This window comes from Hemitrygon akajei, chromosome 25 (assembly GCF_048418815.1).
Source record: "Hemitrygon akajei chromosome 25, sHemAka1.3, whole genome shotgun sequence".
Classification (NCBI taxonomy): domain Eukaryota; kingdom Metazoa; phylum Chordata; class Chondrichthyes; order Myliobatiformes; family Dasyatidae; genus Hemitrygon; species Hemitrygon akajei.
Genome location: NC_133148.1, coordinates 17,864,137 through 17,885,957, shown reverse-complemented (window position 1 = coordinate 17,885,957; position 21,821 = coordinate 17,864,137). Strand labels below are relative to the sequence as shown.

The 21,821-nt window shown below is 44.5% G+C and overlaps 1 protein-coding gene across 4 annotated transcripts in view; it reads left to right on the top strand.

Moving 5' to 3' along the window:
* Nucleotides 1–20,329, top strand: part of LOC140716411 (uncharacterized) — a 30,241-nt gene extending 9,912 nt beyond the window's left edge. For 3 of the 4 annotated variants that reach the window (XM_073029113.1, XM_073029115.1, XM_073029114.1), the window contains one exon: nt 4,779–7,243. In XM_073029113.1, the coding sequence (XP_072885214.1) occupies nt 4,977–6,029 (1,053 nt within the window). In that variant the 5' untranslated portion in view covers nt 4,779–4,976 and the 3' untranslated portion in view covers nt 6,030–7,243. Of the gene's footprint in view, nt 1–4,778; nt 7,244–18,555 lie in introns of those variants that run through there. The other variant, XR_012096292.1, reaches the window with a different exon arrangement.
* The last annotated feature ends 1,492 nt before the right edge of the window (nt 20,330–21,821 follow it).

Genomic DNA, 21,821 nt, shown 5'->3' with positions numbered 1-21,821 from the left:
AGGCAGACTGCACGCCATGGATAGGTAACGGACAGAGTTGTGAATAATGTTAGTGAGCTGTAAGCATAACTAGCTGTATGAGCAAGATAACGTCTTCTGCGCTGTGCTAGCTCTTCGCCTTCCACAGAGCGTTGAAGTACCACCTGTCACTTTAGGTCCCGTCTGCCCAGTCCGCTGCAGCTGATCGCATGCTCGGCCAGGCGTGGCCCTATCACCTGAGTGTAAAGCTGCCAGCTACCTTCATCTGGTTTAGCCCACCTGTTAAATTGGTGCACCAGGGGGTGGCCACTGTCACATGCAAACACCTACTTGGAGCCACAGGTGAGAACCGAGTGTCAAGTGGGGACCTACAGTGAGTGAGCTGCCCTGGAATGGACACGACAAGCTCCTTCACCTGAGGTGCTACCCCTCCCTAGACACCCCATACACCCCACACTTATCCAAAGGTTATCTACTTATCTAAACTTCTGTTAATTGTTGCTATCAAACCAGCATCCACCACTACTTCTGGCAGTTCATTCCACACTTGCACCACCCTTTGAGTGAAAAGGCCTCTTTTAAATATTTCGCCTTCCACCCTTAACCCTTGACCTCTGGTTCTAGCCTCATCTAATCTTAGTTGAAAAAACCTGCTTGCATTTACTCTATCTACTCCTTATAATTTTGTATAATTTGATCAAATTTCTGCTCATTTTCCTACGCTCTAGGAAATAAAAGTCCAAACCTATTCAACCTTTCCCTATTCCCCAGCCAAAGGGTGGTGAATTTGAGGAATTTATTACCACAAGCTGTGGAGGCCAGGTCATTGGATGTATTTAAGGCAGAGTTTGATAGATTCTTGATAGGATGCGGCGTCAAAGGTTATGCGGAGAAGGCTGGGGAATGTGGCTGAGGAGGGGAAAATGGATCAGCCATGATTGAATGCTGGAGCAGACTTGGTGGGCCAAATGGCCTAATTCTGATCCTCTGTCTTCCGATCTTATGGTCTAACTCTGATCCTCAAGTCAGACAATATTCTTGTAACTTTTTTCTGTACTCAGTCTTATTGGTATCTTTCCTTTTGGTAGGTGACCAGAACTGCACACCAAATTAGCCCTCACCAATTTCTTATACAGTACAACTTTAACATAACATCCCAACTCCTGTGCTCATATACAAAGGCTACTTTGCCTAAAGCTTTCTTTACCTTTGAGGCCACCTTCAGGGAATCGTAGTTCTGTATTCCCGGATCCCTCTGTTTTGCCGCACTCCTCGGTGCCCTACCCTGCACTGTGTAAGTCCTCCCCTCCGGTCGTCTTGCTCTCCGTGCCACTAGACCCCGACCTGGCAAGGACCGTGTGGTGGCTGCCCGTGCATCAGCCTCCCCGGGTGAAACAAATCCGTGCACAGACATCCTCCACTAAGGAAGCTGCTTGCACAAGCAAAAGACCCAGCTGCTAGCCATAGCCACCACTTGCTCATGCACCGGAATATAGTATGTGAGCCCTGGATCAGCCTCTACAGCCCACCGGTAGACAACCCCATCATACTCAACATGACAACCAAGTCCTTCCCTGGTTTGCCCTCCCAAAGTGGACAGACACCTCACACTTGTCTGCATCTGATTCTACCTGCCATCTTAGCCCATTTATCTAGCTGGTTCAGATCCCACTGCAAGCTTTGATAGTCATCATCTTGGTGTCATCCACAAATTTTGCTGATGGAGTTTACCACACTGTCATCTAAACCATTAATTTACAGTTACAGAGAAAGGTTGAACAAGTTAGGTCTCTATTCATTGGAGCGTAGAAGGTTGAGGGGGGATTTGATCGAGGTATTTAATATGTTGAGAGGGATAGATAGAGTTGGCGTGAATAGACTGTTTCCATTGAGAGTAAGGGAGATTCAAACGAGAGGACATGATTTGAGAGTTAGGGGGCAAAAGTTTAAGGGAAACACGAGGGGGTATTTCTTTACTCAGAGAGTGATAGCTGTGTGGAATGAGCTTCCTGTAGAAGTAGTAGAGGCCAGTTCAGTTGTGTCATTTAAGGTAAAATTGGATAGGTATGTGGACAGGAAAGGAGTGGAGGGTTATGGGCTGAGTGCGGGTAGGTGGGACTAGGTGAGATTAAGAGTTCGGCACGGACTAGGAGGGCCGGAATGGCCTGTTTCCGTGCTGTGATTGTTATATGGTTATATGGTTATTAATATAGATGATCAATAGCAACAACTCCAGCACGGGTCCCTGCAGCAAGCCTCCAGTCAGAGAGGCAACCATGTACTACCACTCCCTGGCACCTCCCACTAAATCAACGTGGAACCCAGCTGACTACTTCATCCTGAAAGCCAAGCGACTAACATTCTGAACCAGCTTTCCGTGTGGGACTCTGTCAAAGTCCTTGCTAAACTCCACGTAGACAATGATCACTGTCTTTCCTTCATCAGCTTTCCTGGTAACTTCCTTGAAAAACTCTCTGAGGTTGATTGTGATCTACCACACACCAAGCCGTGTTGACTGTCCCTACTAAGGCCTTGACTGTGCAAATACGTATATCCTGTCCCTTCGAAAATCTTCTGAAAATTTACCCACTACTGATGCCAGGCTCACCGACTATCGCTCCCCATCTTATTTTTAGAGCCTTTCTTGAACAGCATTAACTAATCTCCAGTCCTCTGCCACCTCACCTGTGGCTAAGGACATTTTAAATATCTCTGCTAAGGCCCCTGAAATTCTTGCACTAGCTTTCCACCAGATCCGAGAGGACAGCTGGTCAGGCCCTGGGAAATAATCCATCCTAATTTGCACCATATATGGCCCATGGCCTCACTGTTATTATGCCATGGTGTAAATACGGATGCAAACGATCTCATCTCTTTCAGTTCCGTCCAAAGATGACCGCACTCTGTAGAAACCCTTGTCATTCTCCCCCACCTTCTCTGCCAGTGCCACCATATTCCTGCTTTTCAATCTCTTGGTTCCCCTCGAGTGTTTTTTTTTGCATTTCTTATACTCCTCAAAAACCTCATTTTTTTCCTTGCTACCTATACTGCTAAGCACCTTCTTCTTCTAACCAGAGCCTCGCTGTCCCTCGAAAAGCAAAGTAAACTTGTTAGCCTTGTCTTTTATTCTAACAGAAACATGCAAATTTTACTTTCAATATCTCACTTTTGCAGGCTTCCTAATTGCCAAGCGTAACTTTGGGTTGAAATAAAACCTATCCCAATCCACGCTTGCTAGATGCTTTCTGGTGCTATCAAAATTGGCCTTTCTACAATTTAGAATCTCTATCTAAGGGGCAGTCCTATCATTCTGCATAATTATATGGAAATGGATGGAATTATGATCACTAGATCCAAAGTGTTCCCCAAAACACACTCCTGTCATTTGCCCTCTCTCATTCCCAAACAGGGTGATGTCTCTTTGTCAAAGTTTATTTGATAACATCTCAGTGAGCTCCTCAGAATGCTTGCTACAGAGAAGGTGGAAGATAATAGCATTTCTGATGTAGAATGACACTTCCCTTTGTAGCAAACTGAGCAGGAAGCAATGTAAATACAAATCCCTTGTACCGCTTCAGTGTTGGATCCCGATACATCTGCGTTCCAAAGTACCTTTGGAATGGGGGAATAAAACTTGTTGCTTATGACCCTTTATTAAATGTTACAAGAATGAAAATGAACCCGAGAGAGTTGAGAGAACGATGAAAGTAAGAAGGAAAAGGGCAATCGTGATACTCAGAACAGAGGAAAACAAAAAGTTCCAGTGATAGCAATTAACCTATAAAATAGCCAGATTCAAGTAGTGTGACATCTGCTACTGACAAGAAGGAAGTTTTTAGAAAAGTACAAATGCAACAGTACTGTACTTGTTGGAAAATTCACTGAAGAATTACGGGTATACAGGTGAACATATTACAATACAAGCAAGCACAGGAAAGCTAAACTACAAGAAAAATAACAATTCTACACTCTAATGCAGGGGTGTCAAACTCATTTTAGGTCACGGGCCGGATTGAGCAAAATGCAGCTTCATGCGGGCCAGATCAGTCGGACGCGTGCGAACGCAGCTTTCGTTGCCTCCGTTTTTTCAGCCTGCTCTCATGTGTCTCAGTCTCTGCTATAACTACAAAGTGTTTCACTTTACAAATTCCGTTTCTTATGAAGAAGACTGCCGAATAAACACTAAAAACCCTGAAAACCTGGTACCTGAATAAACTCAGCATTAGCCATATCATACGCCATAGGCGCTTCGATCACTGGGGCCAGCTTTAATAGTAATTAGATATTATCTCGCGGGCCAAAGATAATTCCACCGCGGGCCGGATTTGGCTCGCGGGCCTTGAGTTTGACATATATGCTCTAATGCAACACTCATTGTACTGCTGTGATGAAATGATTGATATGGATATTATTGTACCTCAGTACATGCGACAATTATCAATCCATTTACTTCTCACTCTCCTTGAAGCAGAAACTCATTCCTGAAGCCCATAGAAAGAATTTGTAAACTATTGCACTGTAAGAAGGGAACAGTTTCTCGCCCAGCCAGTTCAGGGAGGGAACAAAACTGAGGGAAAACTATAAGGTGTGAAAACTATGCAGGAAAGAGGGAGAGTTTGTGGGACTCAGATCTGCAGCTGCAGAAGAATGAAGTAATATTAAATGGAAGAAGTGTTGTTTGGAAGTTTTATTTTGTATTTGTTGAATGTTATTTTGAACGCTTGTTTCACATGGTGTGTATTAAAGGGTTTGCAGATGGAAACCTCACTATTCAATCTAACTATCACTCTGTTTACCAGGACCTGGATATCACCGAACAGAACAGGAGAGTATTTATCTGTTGTGGACAGTATTTCTAACGTCCGGGTGAATGGAGTGTGTCTGAGGCACATCTCCTGTACTGGCAGTGTCCTCGTTCACTGACTGTGGAAGCAACTTCGTAAAGATGAATAACCTGAAACAAAAACTCTGCCTTTCACAGTGAGGAAGAACTGTGCATGGGTTCCATATATGGAGGAGACTTGCGTTCGTTCCTCAGTCTCGAAAGACACAAGGGCACTCAGACCATGGAGAAACTGTGCAAATGTCGGGAGTGTGGGAAACGATTCAGCTACCCATCCCAGCTGGAAACTCATCAACGGACACACACAAAGGAGAGGCCGTTCACCTGCTCCGCGTGTGGCAAGGGCTTCACTCAGTCAACCCACCTGGAGACTCACGTCCTGGCGCACACAGGGGAAAGACCATTCGTTTGCTCGGCGTGTGGGAAGCAGTTCACTCGGTCGTCCAACCTGCTGAGACACCAGCGGGTTCACACCGGGGAGAGGCCGTTCACCTGCTCCTCGTGCGGGAAGAGATTCACTCAGATGTCCAGCCTCCAGAAGCACCAGCTCGTTCACTCTGAAAAGAGAGCGTTTAATTGTCCTCACTGTGAAAAAAGCTTTAAAAGCTCGGAGGTTCTGCTGAGGCACCTGCGTATCCATACGGGGGAGAGGCCGTTCGCCTGTAATGCCTGCGGAAAGGGATTCACTCAGTCAACCCACCTGCAGATACATGAGCGAGTTCACACAGGGGAGAGACCGTTCTGTTGCTCCACTTGCGGGAAGGGATTCACTTGTTCGTCAAACCTGCTGACGCACCAGAGAGCTCACACTGGGGAGAGGCCTTTCACCTGCTCTGTATGTGGGAATGGATTCTCCCAGCTATCCCACCTGCAGTGCCATCACCAGCGAGTTCATACTGATGAGAGAACGTTTCATTGCTCCAAATGTGGGAACAGTTTCAAAAACTCAGGGGATCTGCTAAGTCACCAGCTTGTTCACTCGGGGGAGAAACTGTTCAGTTGCTGTGTCTGTGATAAGGGATTCAGTCATTCATCCAACCTGCTACGGCACCAGCGGATTCATCCTGGGACAATCCCTCTGTCTTGTTCGGTGTGTGGGAAGGGATTCACTCAGTCGTCCCGTCTACTGTCACACCAACAATTTCACAAACGATTGCAGAGTTTTGATTCTGCTCATAAGACAGCTGTTAATCACAGCCAGAGCTGACCATTGTGACATTTCGATCCTGATCGTAATATTGATAGTTCATCTGCAGTGTAAAAGTGTGAAATCAGCTTTCTTTTAAATAACGTTGGTTTACTCCTTGAAGTTCAGAAGTTGAACTAAATACATCTTTGAACTGAATTTCTATAGCTTGTTAAGAGTTGGAATGACAACACTCCTCTTGTTTTGTCACTGCCAGGGTCAGATTAATGAGCCAGATCGAATCTTGCTCATGAAAGATTTCCGTATGTGAATGGATACTGCTATTCTTAATCATGAAGGCATAAATACAAAATTTTCTGCTAAAATTTCTAGCAACAATAAAGGTTTTCTCCTTAAAAGACCATAAGACATAGGAGCGGTATCAGGACATCTAGCCCATCGAGTCTGCTCCGCCATTCGATCATGGTTGATCCTTTTTTTAAAATCTCCTCCTCAACCCCAGTTCTCGGCCTTCTCCCTGTAACCTTTGATGCCACGTTCAATCAAGAACCTAACAATCGCTGCCTTAAATACACCCAACGACCTGGCCTCCACAGCTGCATGTGGCAACAAATTCCACAAATTCACCCTTTGGCTAAAGAAATTGCTCCACAAATCTGTTTTGAAAGGGCGCCCCTCTATCCTGAGGGCTGTGCCCTCTCGTTTAGACTCTCCCGCCATGAGAAACATCCTTTCCGCATCTACTCTGTAGGCTTTTTTTAAAGTATAGAATTGTGACCGACAACTTTGCATTCATAGCTTGAAATCATCTTTTCAGCCCTTAACCGTCTAAAAAGCTCAGCAACAATCTCTAATTTTATCCATTCAGTATTTCATCATTGATTTTCAAATAGTCACTGCTTTGAAATGGTTCGTATTCTGACTGTTGGGATTAATGTGACATGTTATACTGTTTCTGAAAGACTGGTCTTTATTTACCACGTCCTAGATGCAGATGTGCCTCAAGACTTTTTGATATGTTGATAATCAGCAGAGAAATACTTGCTCACAAATAAATGTGCTTGCCAAAGTTAAGGTTCCTCTCTGGGTAACTGACTCGTTTTCTTTTTTTTTCCAAAATTTTTCAGAAATCAAGAGAATTGCAAAAGTTCTGCAGAATTTCTTAAGCTTATTTGCCAGGAAAGAGCAAGTCAGTAAGTTTGAAATGAATACTTGATTTAAAGTGGGTCAGCCAACAGCCACATTTTCTGTGCTTCTACAAAGTATTAAAATGTTAACTGTCTTTAACATGTACAATTTTTTTAAGCTGATATTAATTTTAATTTCTACATTTGTATCAGATTGTTTCTCCAACATTTCTGGGATTTTTGTTATTTTGTGAAGACAGGCAGAGGATATTTGTTTATTCTCTCTATTCTATCCTTATTCTCCACCATGCATTTACCCTGAATGCACATTTGCTCTCACTGGACTCAGAAGCTCTGGAGGTCGGTTGTTTAACATAGAAAACCTACAGTACAATACAGGCCCTTTGGCCCACAAAGCTGTGTCGAACATGTCCTTACCTTAGAAATTACCTAGCGTTACCCATAGCCGTCTATTTTTCTAAGCTCCTATCCAGGAGTCTCTTAAAAGACCCTATTGTATCTGCCACCGCTGCTGCCGGCAGCCCATTCCACGCACTCACCACTCTCTGTGTAAAAAACTTACCCCTGACATCTCCTCTGCACCTACTTCCAAGCACCCTAAAACTATGCCCTCTCGTGTTAGCCATTTCATCTCTGGAAAAAAGTCTCTGACTATCCACACAATCAATGCCTCCTATCATCTTATACACCTCTATCAGGTCCCCTCTCATCCGTCATTGCTCCAAGGAGAAAAGGCCGAGTTCACGCAACCTATTCTCATAAGGCATGCTCCCCAATCCAGGCAACATCCTTGTAAATCTCCTCTGCACCCTTTCTATGCTTTCCACGTCCTTCCTGTAGTGAGGCAACCAGAACTGAGCACAGTACTCCAATACAAGGAAATTTGCAGATGCTGGAAATTCAAACAATACACACAAAATGCTGGTGGAACACAGCAGGCCAGGCAGCATCTATAGAGAGAAGCACTGTCAACATTTCGGGCCGAGACCCTTCGTCAGGACTAACTGAAAGGAAAGATAGTAAGAGATTTGAAAGTAGTGGGGGGAGGGGGAAATGCAAAATGGTAGGAGAAGACAGGAGGGGGTGGGGTGAAGCTAAGAGCTGGAAAGGTGATTGGCGAAAGTGATACAGAGCTGGAGAAGGGAAAGGATCATGGGATGGGAGGCCTCGGGAGAAAGAAAGAGGGGGGAAGCACCAGAGAGAGATGGAGAACAGGCAGAGTGATGGGCAGAGAGAGAGAGAAAAAAAACAAACAACTAAATATGTCAGGGATGGGGTAAGAAGGGGAGGAGGGGCATTAACGGAAGTTAGAGAAGTCAATGTTCATGCCATCAGGTTGGAGGCTACCCAACCAGTATATAAGGTGTTGTTCCTCCAACCTGAGTGTGGCTTCATCTTGACAGTAGAGGAGGCCATGGATAGACATATCAGAATGGGAATGGGACGTGGAATTAAAATGTGTCGCCACTGGGAGATCCTGCTTTCTCTGGCAGACTGAATGTAGGTGTTCAGCGAAACGGTCTCCCAGTCTGCGTTGGGTCTCACCAATATATAAAAGGCCACACTGGGAGCACCAGACGCAGTATATCACACCAGCCGACTCACAGGTGAAGTGTCGCCTCACCTGGAAGGACTGTCTGAGGCCCTGAATGGTGGTGAGGGAGAAAGTGCAAGGGCAGGTGTAGTACTTGTTCCGCTTACAAGGATAAGTGCCAGGAGGGAGATCGGTGGGAAGGGATGGGGTGGACGAGGGAGTCGCGTAGGGAGCAATCCCTGTGGAAAGCAGAAAGAGAGGTGGGAGGGAAAGATGTGCTTGGTAGTGGAATCCCGTTGGAGGTGGCGGAAGTTACGGAGAATTATACGTTGGACCTGGAGGTTGGTGGGGTGGTAGGTGAGGACAAGGGGAACCCTATCCCAAGTGGGGTGGTGGACGGATGGGGTGAGGGCAGATGTGCGGGAAATGGGAGAGAAATCCAAGTGGGGTCTGACCAGTGTCCTATATAGCTGCAACATTATCTCTCGGCTTCTAAACTCAATTCCACGATTGATGAAGGCCAATACACCGTATGCCTTCTTAACCACAGAGTCAACCTGCACAGCAGCTTTGAGTGTCCTGTGGACTCAGACCCCAAGATCCCTCTGATCCTCCACACTGCCAAGAGTCTTACCATTAATACTATATTCTGCCAACACATTTGACCTACCAAAACAAACCACCTCACACTTATCTGGGTTGAACTCCATCTGTGACTTCTCAGCCCAGTTTTGCATCCTATCAATGTCCTGCTGTAATCTCTGACAGCCCTCCCCACTATCCGCAACACCCCCAACCTTTGTGTCATCAGCAAATTTACTAACCCATCCTGTCCCCCACTCCCTCATCCAGGTCATTTATAAAAATCATGAAGAGTAGGGGTCCCAGAACAGATCCCTGAGGCACTCCACTGGTCACCGACCTCCATGCAGAATATGACCCATCTACAACAACTCTTTGCCTTCGGTGGGCAAGCCAGTTCTGGATCCACAAAGCAATGTACCCTTTGATCCCATGCCTCCTTACTTTCTCAATAAGCCTTGCATGGGGTACCTTATCAAATGCCTTGCTGAAATTCATATACACTACATCTACTGCTCGTCCTTCATCAATGTGTTTAGTCACATCCTCAAAAAATTCAGTCAGGCTTGTAAGGCACGACCTGCCTTTGACAAAGCCATGCTGACTATTCCTAATCATATTATGCCTGTCCAAATGTTCATAAATCCTGTCTCTCAGGATCTTCTCCATCAACTTACCAACCACTGAAGTAAGACTCACTGGTCTATAATTTCCTGGGTTATCTCTACTCCCTTTCTTGAATAAAGGAACAACATCTGCAACCCTCCAATCCTCCAGAACATCTCCAGTCCCCATTGATGATGCAAAGATCATTGCCAGAGGCTCAGCAATCTCAAGTCAAGTCAAGTCAACTTTTATTGTCATTTCGACCATAACTGCTGGTACAGTGCATAGTAAAAATGAGACAACGTTTTTCAGGACCATGGTTTACATGACACAGTACAAAAACTAGACTGAACTACGTAATTAAAAAAAACACAGAGAAAGCTACACTAGACTACAGACCTACACTGGACTGCATAAAGTGCACAAAAACAGTGCAGGCATTACAATAAATAATAAACAGGACAGTAGGGCAAGGTGTCAGTCCAGGCTTCGGGTATTGAGGAGTCTGATAGCTTGGGGGAAGAAACTGTTACACAGTCTGGTCGTAAGAACCCGAATGCTTCGTAGCCTTTTCCCAGACGGCAGGAGGGAGAAGAGATTTTATGACGGGTGCACGGGGTCCTTCATAATGCTGTTTCCTTTGCGGATGCAGCGTGTAGTGTAAATAAATCTCCTCCCTCGCTTCCCACAGTAGCCTGGGGTGCATCTCATCCAGTCCCAGTGACTTATCCAACTTGATGCTTTCCAAAAGCTCCAGCACCTCTTCCTTAATATCTACATGCTCAAGCTTTTCAGTCCGCTGTAAGTCATAGTTTAACCTCATTCTATTTTCCCCTATTTTACTGACATCTGTGTCCTTCTTTTCTAAGTATATCATTCCCAATCCTCTGGTTTGCTATTTTTTTCTGGTAACTTTATACTTCCATATATTAACTACTACTTTAATGCATGGTTAAGATACGTTTTTTTTTTGTCTTAAATGTCTTTTGTGGCAAATTAATTATTATTTCTTTGAAAGCTATATACTGTCTGTCCACTGTCCTATCCTGAAAAATGGTTTCCCAATCAGTCACGGTCAACCTGCCTCTCAATCTTCTTCATACTTAATTTAGATTGAAAACTCCTTTTTCACTGAGCAACATCATTTTTGAACACTATCATGGCATTGCTTCACAGAAGGTCCCTTTTCAGCAAGTTTATTAATTAATGCTTTATTATTGTATAGAACCAGATTTAAAATAGCCTGTTCATTTATCAGTTCCTCAAAGTAATAATCATGAAATCATCCTGTAAACAAGGAGAGGCTGAATAGGCTGGGGCTTTTTTCCTGGGAGTGTGGGAGGTTATGAAGAGAAAATCATGAGGGGTGTCAATGAGATGAATAGACACCATCTTTTTTACTCAGGGTAGGGGAGTCCAAGCCTAGAGTCTGTAGACTTACGGTGAGAGGGGAAAGATTTTAAGGGAAGGTGACGGACAGATTTTTCACACAGATGGGAGTGGATTTGTAGAACAAACTGCCAGAGGAGGTGGTAGAGGTGAGTTAAATTACAACACTTAAAGGACATTTAGACTGGTTCATGGCAAATAGGTCCAAATCAGGTAGGTAACTTGTTTGGGCCAAAATTCTGGCTTCTTCCACCTTCCTCTCCAGTCCTGATGAAGCGTCTCTGCTGGAAACATCAACTGTTCATTCATTTCCACAGATGCTGCCTGACCAGCTGAGTTCCTCCAACATTTTGTGTGTGTTGCTCCAAAGTTCTGCATTACAGGAATAAATCCTGTCAATATTAATTTGATTTTGCCAGACGATGTGCAAATCTGCCTATTTCCTGTAATGTGCATTTCTAATTTCTGCTGTTTATACTTTGCATTATGCCACTATCATTATTCACCACTCCCATGGTTAGTTGTTCCCTGCTGCTCTCCCATGATGGGGGGGCAGGTGGGGGGAGTTTCTTCACTGGAACTTGTAAGTACTTGGAATTCTTTATCCTACTGAGCAGAGAGGGAGATCGCTGTTCAGGGCTCTCAATTTTTGGAGTACAGGGAAAACTAGTTAAATGAAACATAATCTTATCAAATGGGGGTAAGAACTTTAGATAGATAGATAGATAGATACTTTATTCATCCCCATGGGGAAATTCAACTTTTTTCCAATGTCCCATACACTTGTTGTAGCAAAACTAATTACATACAATACTTAACTCAGTAAAGAATATGATATGCATCTAAATCACTATCTCAAAAAGCATTAATAATAGCTTTTAAAAAGTTCTTAAGTCCTGGCGGTAGAATTGTAAAGCCTAATGGCATTGGGGAGTATTGACCTCTTCATCCTGTCTGAGGAGCATTGCATCGATAGTAACCTGTCGCTGAAACTGCTTCTCTGTCTCTGGATGGTGCTATGTAGAGGATGTTCAGAGTTATCCATAATTGACAGTAGCCTACTCAGCGCCCTTCGCTTTAGATGGATTAGTCTAACTCCTATATTTTGTGGAACGACTGTAATGAGCTAATGGTTGACACTGCTCTATTCATCAAAGTTTTGAACTATTGATCCAGATGCTAAATTCATAACGGCAGCATGTGAATTCAATTCTAAGATTGACTAGAATATAAGTGAAAGGATGTAATGCTGAGGCTTTGGCCAGATTGCATTTGGAGTATTCTGGGCCCCTTATCTAAAAAGATGTGCAGTGATTTCAGCCCAAAGAAATGCTCCAAAACTTTAATCTGGAGTTGTGAAATGTAAGGGTGAGAGGGAGGTTGCATCAAGAGATTAACCTGCCCTGGGAGAAGCCAGATGAGATCTGGCGACACAGTCGTGTAGTGGTTGGCTTTAGAGTGTTGTTCATTTCAATGACTGGGTTCATTTCCCATCTCTGTCATGTTCTCCCCGTGACCATGTGTGTTTCCTCTGGGTGCCGCGGTTTCCTCCCACAGTCCAAAGGCATACCAGTTGGCGGTGCAGCTCGAAGGGCCAGAATGGCCCATTCCATGCTGTATCTCAATTTTAATTTGAGCATCCATGCTTTATTTATTTATTATCAGTGCGGCAATAAGGTATGAGCGCAGTGTATGTGAACTTAAGGATGTCTGGACGTGTAACGAGAAACATTAAACGGGGCTAAAGAATCCTTGTTAGCACACGTTTTGGAATTACAGAAGGAAGCACAACACAGTGATGTGATTTTGGCGAATGTTATATGCTGCAGGGTAAATCAGTTTGCAAAACGTAGGAAGTGGAAAAGAATCAGTCGTAAATGAAAGAGCAGAGTGGAGGAAGGATTAGGAAGATCGTCATTGGTGAAGAGGTCTGAATGATGATTCTGTGTACTTTGATTGAAAAGACTCTGTCCTGTAATCCCACTTCAATAACGCAACAAAGCGCGCACATCTTCTGGTCATGTGACCACACTATTTTCTCTGTGACGTCACACATTGCAGATACAGGTTGAATTTATTGATTTCCGGGATGGCGGGACTGTCATATGTTGAAAGATTGGAGCGACTGGGCTTGTATACACTGGAATTTAGAAGGATGAGAAGGGATCTGATTGAAACATATAAAATTATTAAGGGATTAGACACGCTAGAGGCAGGAAACATGTTCCCGATGTTGGGGAAGTCCAGAAGCAGAGGTCACAGTTTAAGAATAAGGGGCAGGCCATTTAGAACGGAGTTCAGGAAAAACTTTTCCACCCAGAGAGTTGTGGATCTATGGAATGCTCTGCCTCAGAAGGCAGTGGAGGCCAAGTCTCTGGATGCTTTCACGGCAGAGTTAGATAGAGCTCTTAAAGATAGCAGAGTCAAGGGATATGGGGAGAAGAGAGGAACGGGGTACTGATTGTGGATGATCAGCCACGATGACATTGAATGACAGTGCTGGCTCGAAGGGCCGAATGGCCTACCCCTGCTCCTATTGTCTATTATTCAAGGTGTCTCTGGTGAAGCACAGTGATGTCTTGCTGGTGTCGCGGTTACTTGAAATGACCAGGAGACGCAGACGATCCTTCGAGAAGTTTAAACCTTTATTTGCAAACAAAGACTGAGGCAATCAATGAACTTGTCTCCGAAAGCCCGCCGAGCTCCGGTGTACAGCATTCTTTATAGTAATTTCTTATCTCAGTTACATTTTCGGTTTTATCAGCATACCCAATCAGTTTTTAGTTGCATATCATCTATACATTAACTAATCAATCGCTCTTGCCTAGCTCTCGGTGCACCACCATTATTTCTCTCCAGTTCGCATTGGGGCCCCATTCCTGGCCAAGGTTGTATCTCAGTCAGCCTGCTTAACCTCCCTCACATTACATCTTCTGCTCGTACCATCCTGTCCGCCACCGTTATCTCTTCATAAACAAAGGCTGAGTATAATACATGGAGTACACTTCAGCTAATTAGTGCTGCTAGCTAAACAGGTGTTCTTTAACTGCCACAGTATGTAGCTAAGAGAATACAAGGTATCTAGTAAAACAATACAAAGCAAAATGTGTCTAGTAAAATAATACATAGTAATATTCAGTACATAGGAGTGATTACATAGTGATTACATAGTGTAGTAAATAGCCAGTACATAGTGGTTATATTTCAGGTATATATAGTGATTATGTCAGGTATATTTCTCAATACTGGCAGCAAGGAAAACTGAATTACTGTATTAATCTCAGAGATGATCACAGCAATCATTAGTCTGTAAGTTGAGCTTTCGAACCACCTGACATTTTTGTGGTGTGAACTGGAGTCTCAAAGGTGCAGGATACTTGTGATGGACTGAATCGAGGGGGCGAGGCCCGGGCCCGACTGCGGCATTGAGCCAATGTTTGGGGCGGACTTGAAGGTGATTCGATGAGGCAGAACTGAGATGGAGGCAAGACAGAGTCGGGGCAGCAGGGCCTGGGTGTGAGGGTGAGGAGCGATTTAAGCACCAGGCCAGATTGAAAAGGTCAGCGTCCTGGGGCCGGAGGTGAGGGACAGGCTGGAGTTCAGCTTGCTGCTCTGCAGGGTTTACTCGTCTCTGTGCTGGACTGAGACTGTAACTAATAGGTGTGCGGATCAGCTGCAGTGAAGAGTGGCTTCTTGGCTATGGACCCACTTTCATGAACTTCAGTTCTGAATGTTATTTGCTTACTTTTATTGTTTGCGTGATTTGTTTTTCTGCACATTGGGTGTCTGACAGTCTTTTTGTTAATGGGTTCTTCTGGGTTTCTTTGTTTTGTGGCTGTCTGTAAGGAGATGAATCAAAATTGCATATACTTTTATAATAAATGTACCTTGAACTTTGAATTTATTTTTAAAAAAAAACAACTTCACATTGAATCTTTCAATTCCCGGTATTGTTCTGGTGAATCGGCATTGAACCTGCTGTAAGACCTTCCTGCGTTTCAATACCAAACAGGGGTTTTCCGAGCTGATTCCTCTCATTTGCTGCCAGTATTTCCCACACACTCCATCTGTGAGACAAGCAAGAAGGCCCAGAAGCAAAGCTTTGAAAAGCAAAAGCTGAGGGACAATTGATTGAGGTTTAGGGAATTATATTTTGATAGATTTGATGCAAAAGTTAAATTAATTTAGCGGCGGAGTGTGGAGTCAGTCCCCTTCTAGCCCTTCGAACCACCCCAGTAACCCCACAACCCCAGCCTAATCACGGGATAATCTAACCGGTATGTCTTTGGCCTGTGGGAGGAAACCGGAGCATCGGGGAAAATCCCACCCATTCCACGGGGAAGACGTACAGAGACTCCTTACCGCACCGCAACGGAATTGCACTGCGGAATGCCCCGAGCATCACGCTAACCGCTGTATTACTGTGGCTGAGGAAGTAAAATATTAAACACAGATGAATGTAAGCTAGGCAGAAACACATACAGAAGAAACTTCTGTATTCAGGGACTGGTGAGACAATGAATCGGCCACCATGGAAGAGAGTGGTATGAACTCTTAATGCTAAAGTTAAAGGTTTGTTGTTGCCTCATAAGAAATAATTCTGTCCATCATCATCTTTGATGACAGTAAACACCTCAAATGGGTCAGTGCTGACCTTGCACATACACGTCTATCAACACACAAAATACTGGAGGACATCAGCATGTCAGGCAGCATCCACGGAGGGAAATGAACAGTCAATGATCCAGGCCGATCCCTTCATCAGGACTGGAAGGCAGAGGGTAAAAGCCAGAATAAGGGGTGGATTTGGGCGGGGGGGTTGTCAGAGCACAAGCTGGTAGGTGATAGGTTAGCAGATTAGTCCAAGTGAGTGGGAGAGGGTGGGTAATGCGAGAGCTGGGAGGTGATTGGTGAAAAAGGTAAAGGACTGAAGAAGAGGGAATCTGATTGGAGAGGAGAAAGGACCATGGAATAAAGCGAAAGAGGCGGGGAACCAGGGAGAAGTGATGGGAGGTCATGATGCTTTGTCTGTTTGTTGGTCAACGTAGTTGATATTTAATGTTTAATCTTTATTGATCCAGTATCATTTTGTGAGTTTCCAGATCCATTCTGCCCCCAGAAGCAATAGTCTGAATTTCCATCCCTTTGGATGACAGGCCAAGGCATCATTCACTTCAGTTATTGTCCAATACACGTCCACCCATTTGTTTGTGATGCTTCAATATCACTCTAGTCTTTCATATTTCCCATGTTTCTAGCCGTTTAGAAAGTACTCTAATATATCTGTTTCTCCCTCTCTCCAGGGTATCTCAATGATCTCTTCCAACAGCAGTTTTGTCCATTATCCATACTGATCAGTATCTCATTACAACTTTCTGCTCCCAGCCACGTTATATACTGGGCCACCTAACTTGGTGTTGTCCACAGACTTCATTAAGTATCTCGCCATTGCTTCATCTAGGTCACTTTACCAACAGATATTCAAATGTTTTGCTCCACTTTGTTGAAGTTGCAGAGAGAAATGAGGTTGATATGGTAGATACGCATCTCCAAAAGGTGTTTCGATAAGATGCAGCACAACGTGTTTGTTGCCAAGATTAACAGCCAGGGGATAGAATGGACTGTTGTCACAGCAACAGAAAGCTGGCTGGGTCACAGAAAGCAGTACTAAAAGTAAATCCATGTGTCAAATTCAAGATTATTGTTACATGCACAAGTATACAGGTACAATGAAAAATTTACTTCAGTTGCAGATGCTGAAAATTTTTGAATAAAAAGATGCTGGGAACTCAGTAGGTCGGGCAGGATAAAGGGTCTTTGGTCTGAAATGTGAGATGTTTCTCTGGACAGGTGTCACTGAGTGGCAGGAAAGGGTTTCTTCTCATACTGCAGGGGAGTGGTGAGTGATGTTTCCAGAGCTACGTCATGCTACTGCAGATTAATGGCTTTACTGGAGTATACAGACCAGAATTTTTGCATCTGAAGATGGGACAAAATGTGAAGTTGTCATGAACTATGATGATAGTAATGGATTTCTCTGAAATGCTGATCAAATTGAAAATTGGTTACAGTTGAAATTTAATGCTGAGAAAGGGCAGAAATTATGAGGGGCTATGTAGTAAACATGGCAAAAATTCTAAAGTGGGTACCAGAACAGAAAGCAACGAGTGCGAAATACTGGAGGAAGTCAGCAGGTTGGGGAGAAATAAGCAGTTGATGTATCAGGCCAAGACCTTTCATCAGGACTGGAAGGGATGGGGGAAGGGGCAGAAGTCAGAATAGGAAGTTGGTGGGCAGTGAGAGGTGAGATCAGTTGAGGGTGAAAGTAGGTGGGTGGAGAGGTGATGGTGTGAGAAGCTGCAATGTGATAAGTGGAAGAGATAGAGGGCTCTCAATAAGAAGGAACCATGGGAGACGACAGAAATAAAGGGAAGGGAAGGAGGGAGGGGAACCGGAAGTAGGCATGGGGAGGTCACGAGGATAGGGAAAGAGAAAAACGCAACACTGCCACCAGAATGGTGGGGAAGAACAAACTGGGGGAGGGACATGGGAGCGGTTACCGGAGGTTAGACAAATCGATGTTGTGCTATCAGGTTGCAGGCTACCCAGATGGAATATAGTTGCTGTTCCTCCAACTTGCGTTTGGTCTCAAAGTGGCAGTAGGACTCAGAACCGAGAATGTTAGTTGGGGGGAGGGGGTGTGAGGTTGTACGTGCGGCTGGCTGTGTGTGTTTCAAACATGCATGATTTCCGGTTTTACAAATAGGGCACAAAACACGCAAGCTATGTAAAATCTATATAAAGAAGAGTTTGTCTGCAACTGAAATATCGTGCTCATTTCTGGCACAACACCTTAAGGAAGATGTCTAAGGTGCAGACAGATATTTCCAAAGGATTGAGAAACTTTAGTTCATCTGGATAAAGTCAAGAAACGGGTCCTCCTGAGGAAAGGGATCTGATGGAAGTATCTTAAATCGTGAAGACATAAAAGGCTGCGGATGCTGGAATTCAAAGCAAAAAAGAAACTGGTGGAGGACCTAGAACAGATAGAAGCTGTTCCTGTTGGTCAAAGGGGCAACAATTAAAGGACAGGAGAACCCAATGAAAGATGTGGAAAAGCTAGTTATGCTGCGGGTAGTTGGGATGTTGATGATGATCCGATTTAGTCGTTTTAAATGGGAATTGGATCAATATATGAAGGAAAGAATTTGCAGGGTTACTGGGGAGGGGGCAGTGCAATGGACGAGCAGGGATGTTTTGACATGGAGCGGGCGACATATCCTCCTTGGTAACTAATCTGCCAAAAGTGCATTTTGTTCCTGTGCAGAATAACATCCCCGCCCTCTACTAAACACAAAAGCTCGGAGCTCCAGGCCGTCTGCTGGGTCATCAACTCAATCTGCCTGCTATCTGTCGGATCAGACTGACGGAGGAGGTCGCAGGAGAGAAGGGCCGGCTGAGCGTGCACACTCCACTGTGACAAGCTGATGCAGGAGGTAAGAGAGTTTCTCATCTTTGGAGAGGTGTCACTTTCCCAAAACACCGAGTGCAGCTGCCTGGCTGGATAAGGAAACCTCGGCTTCCCCACCCACATCCCAATGCAAAACAATGGTGTTCTCCCCACACTTGCTGCCACTTGCACTTTGTCCCAGTTCGCTCCAAGCGAATCTCCCTAAAGGGCTATATTGCCCCAGGGCTCATGCACAACCTGTCCTTCAGTGGGGGGAGATCAGGGACTCCACGTCCTTACCCATCACCCCATGGGCCTCCATATCCAGCACATCAGTCTCTGTAACTTCTGTCAGGATGCTACTCTGTGCACTTCTGTCCTCCCCGCCCCAAAGAGATCTTTCTCTACCTGACTCCCTACCCCACTGATCTCCATCCCAGCACTTCTCCCTGCAAGCCGGACAACAGCTACACCTCCCTCGGCGCCATTCAGAGCCCAAGACAGTCTGTACAGGTGAGGTGACACTTCACCTGTGTGTCTGCTGGGGTCATCTGTTGTATCTCATGCTCCTGGTGCAGCCTCCTTGACGTCGGACTGGGGGGGTCACTCTTTGCAGTGTGAAAGAAAGGATCTCCCGGTGGCTACCCATTTCAATTCTACTTCCCGTTCTGACATGCCTTCTTCCTAAGGCACAATGAGGCTGGGGGAGCAACACCTCACATTCCTTCTGGGTAGCCTCCAACCTCATGGCATGGAGGTAGATCTCGCTACCATGTGGTAATTCCTTCCCCCTCCCTCATTTTCTGTTTTCCATTCCCCACTCTGGATCCCTTCTCTTCTCCTCATCTGCCCATCTCCTCCCTCTGGTTCCCCTCCTTCCCTTTTTTCCATAGTTCGCTCTCCTCTCCCATTGAGGTTCATTCTTTAGCCCTTTACCTCTTCCATCTATCCCCTCCAACTCCTCACTTTATCCCCCTCCCCCACCTTTCCCCACACCTGGTCTCAACTCCCACCTGCCAACCTGTACTCCCTCTCCTGACACCACCTCATTCTGTCTTCTTTCCCTTTCCCTCTGTGTGTGTGTGTGTGTTGCTCACGATTTCCAGCACCTGTAGAATCTGACGTGCCCACACAACAGACGTTGAACTTGTCTGACAGTAGCTGTGTCCCAGTAATTTATGTTTTTCTTGTGAATGTTGTATCTGATGCTATGTGCCTACGATACTGCTGCAGGTTAGTTTTTCATTGCACCTGTGTTTACATGTACCTGTGCGTATTATAATAAATTCAACTTTTGGCCTTCTTCTACTTTGTGACGGACCCTGGTGGGGTTCATGGTCTCTTTGGGGGGAGCTGCAGAGAGGGAAGATAGCCGAGGATGTCGCAGGAAGTAGCATCCAGCTGCACAAGGTGCTTTGTGCAGATGAATGACTCCAAGGAGGAAGGGCCAGTACTCCCATGGGAGAGCCCACGTGTTCAAGACGGACTTTGGGTGATGTTGGGGATGTGGTGTGTGCTTTCACGCAGACTGAGAGTCCAAAGCGAGTAGAAGACAATTTCAGTATGAACTCCACTGCTGTGTACATTGAGGCCGATTAATTTTAATAGGCCCTTTTATTTCTTCCCCTTTTCTTCTTCCTATTGTTTGATAAAGCTGAAATATATAAATATACTTTCTTTATAATTTTATGCGGTGTTCGATTTGTTATTTCTTGCTGACCAACAATTGCGTATAGGCAGTATTTACACAGTGTTCACTCAAATCGAGGTTCCTTTAATCAGAACATCATGATGCTCCTGTTTGGCTGAGCCCCAAATCATACTGACCCTAGACACTCATTGTTTATGAAAGTTAGGCTTCTCACCGCTGAGTCCTGTGGCTGTTAATGGGGCCAGCAATGACCCAAGTTTCCACACCAGCCCGGTGAGGGATTTCACTATCAACAATGGTTTATCGATCTCATGGCAGATGTAATAAATTGTAAAGCATAATGTAAAAGTAGGAGAGAAAAAATTATATTAAAATCTACAGAAAGACATCTAGAGATAAAATACTTGACTAGAAGTTATTAATGATGAGGAGTTAAATAATGTTTAGACTTCAAAATAGGACATTGTAATTGTGCAACGGAATGCCAGAAGTTTGACAGCTAATGGTCAAGAATTTAAGAAATTAGTTGAAGATTTACCAACTAAACCTCGTATGACATGTGCAGGAAACCTGTTGAAATTTTATCTGAGTTTTAAATACAAGGTTGATATAGGGCACGATTGGAAAAAGGATTATGGTGGAGAGGCTACCTTTGTTAAAAGTGTGATGGAACATAGAGCTTTGGAAATTGGAGTTAGTTATGAGTCAATTGTGGTTGAAATTTGGGGAATGAATAGTAAAACGTAGATAATTTTTTATAACCCTTGTGGAAGGTTGACACCCGGTCATATTGGAAATGGGGAAAGGTAAGGTTATATGGTATAGGGATTTTAAATTTCATAGTACTATGTGGAGTTGTAGCGACAAAAATCTGAATGGACGGTGGTGCAAGAGTTTCTGGAAGAAAAGTGTTTGGTGTATTTGAATGATGGTAGGAGTACAAGATTAAATCTAATAATGCCGTTTCTGCTATAGACTTTACACTAGTATTTCATGATATAACAAGTATATGTACTGGAAAGTGTATAAGGCAATATGAGCATAAAACATCGGAACAGAATTAGGCCATTTGGCCAATTGAACCTGCTCCACATTTCATCATGGCTGATTTATTATCGCTTTCAGCCACATTCTCCTAGTAACCTCTAACTAATCAAGAATCTATCAATCACTGCTTTAAATATACTCAATGACTTGCCATCTGTGGCAATGAATTCCACAGACCATCCTTTGGCTAAAGAAATTCCGTTTCGTAAATAGACATCCCTCTATTCTGGGGCTGTGCACTCTGGTCCTAGACTCACACATGTAGGAAGCATCCGTCCTGTCTAGCCCTTTCAATATTCGAGAGGTTTCAATGAGTCCTTCTAAAATCCAGTGAGTACAAACCCAGAGCCAAACACGCCTTGTACATTAACCCTTTCATTCTTGGAGTCGTTCCTGTGAACCTCCTCTGGACCATCTCCAATGGCAGCACATCCTTAGATAGATG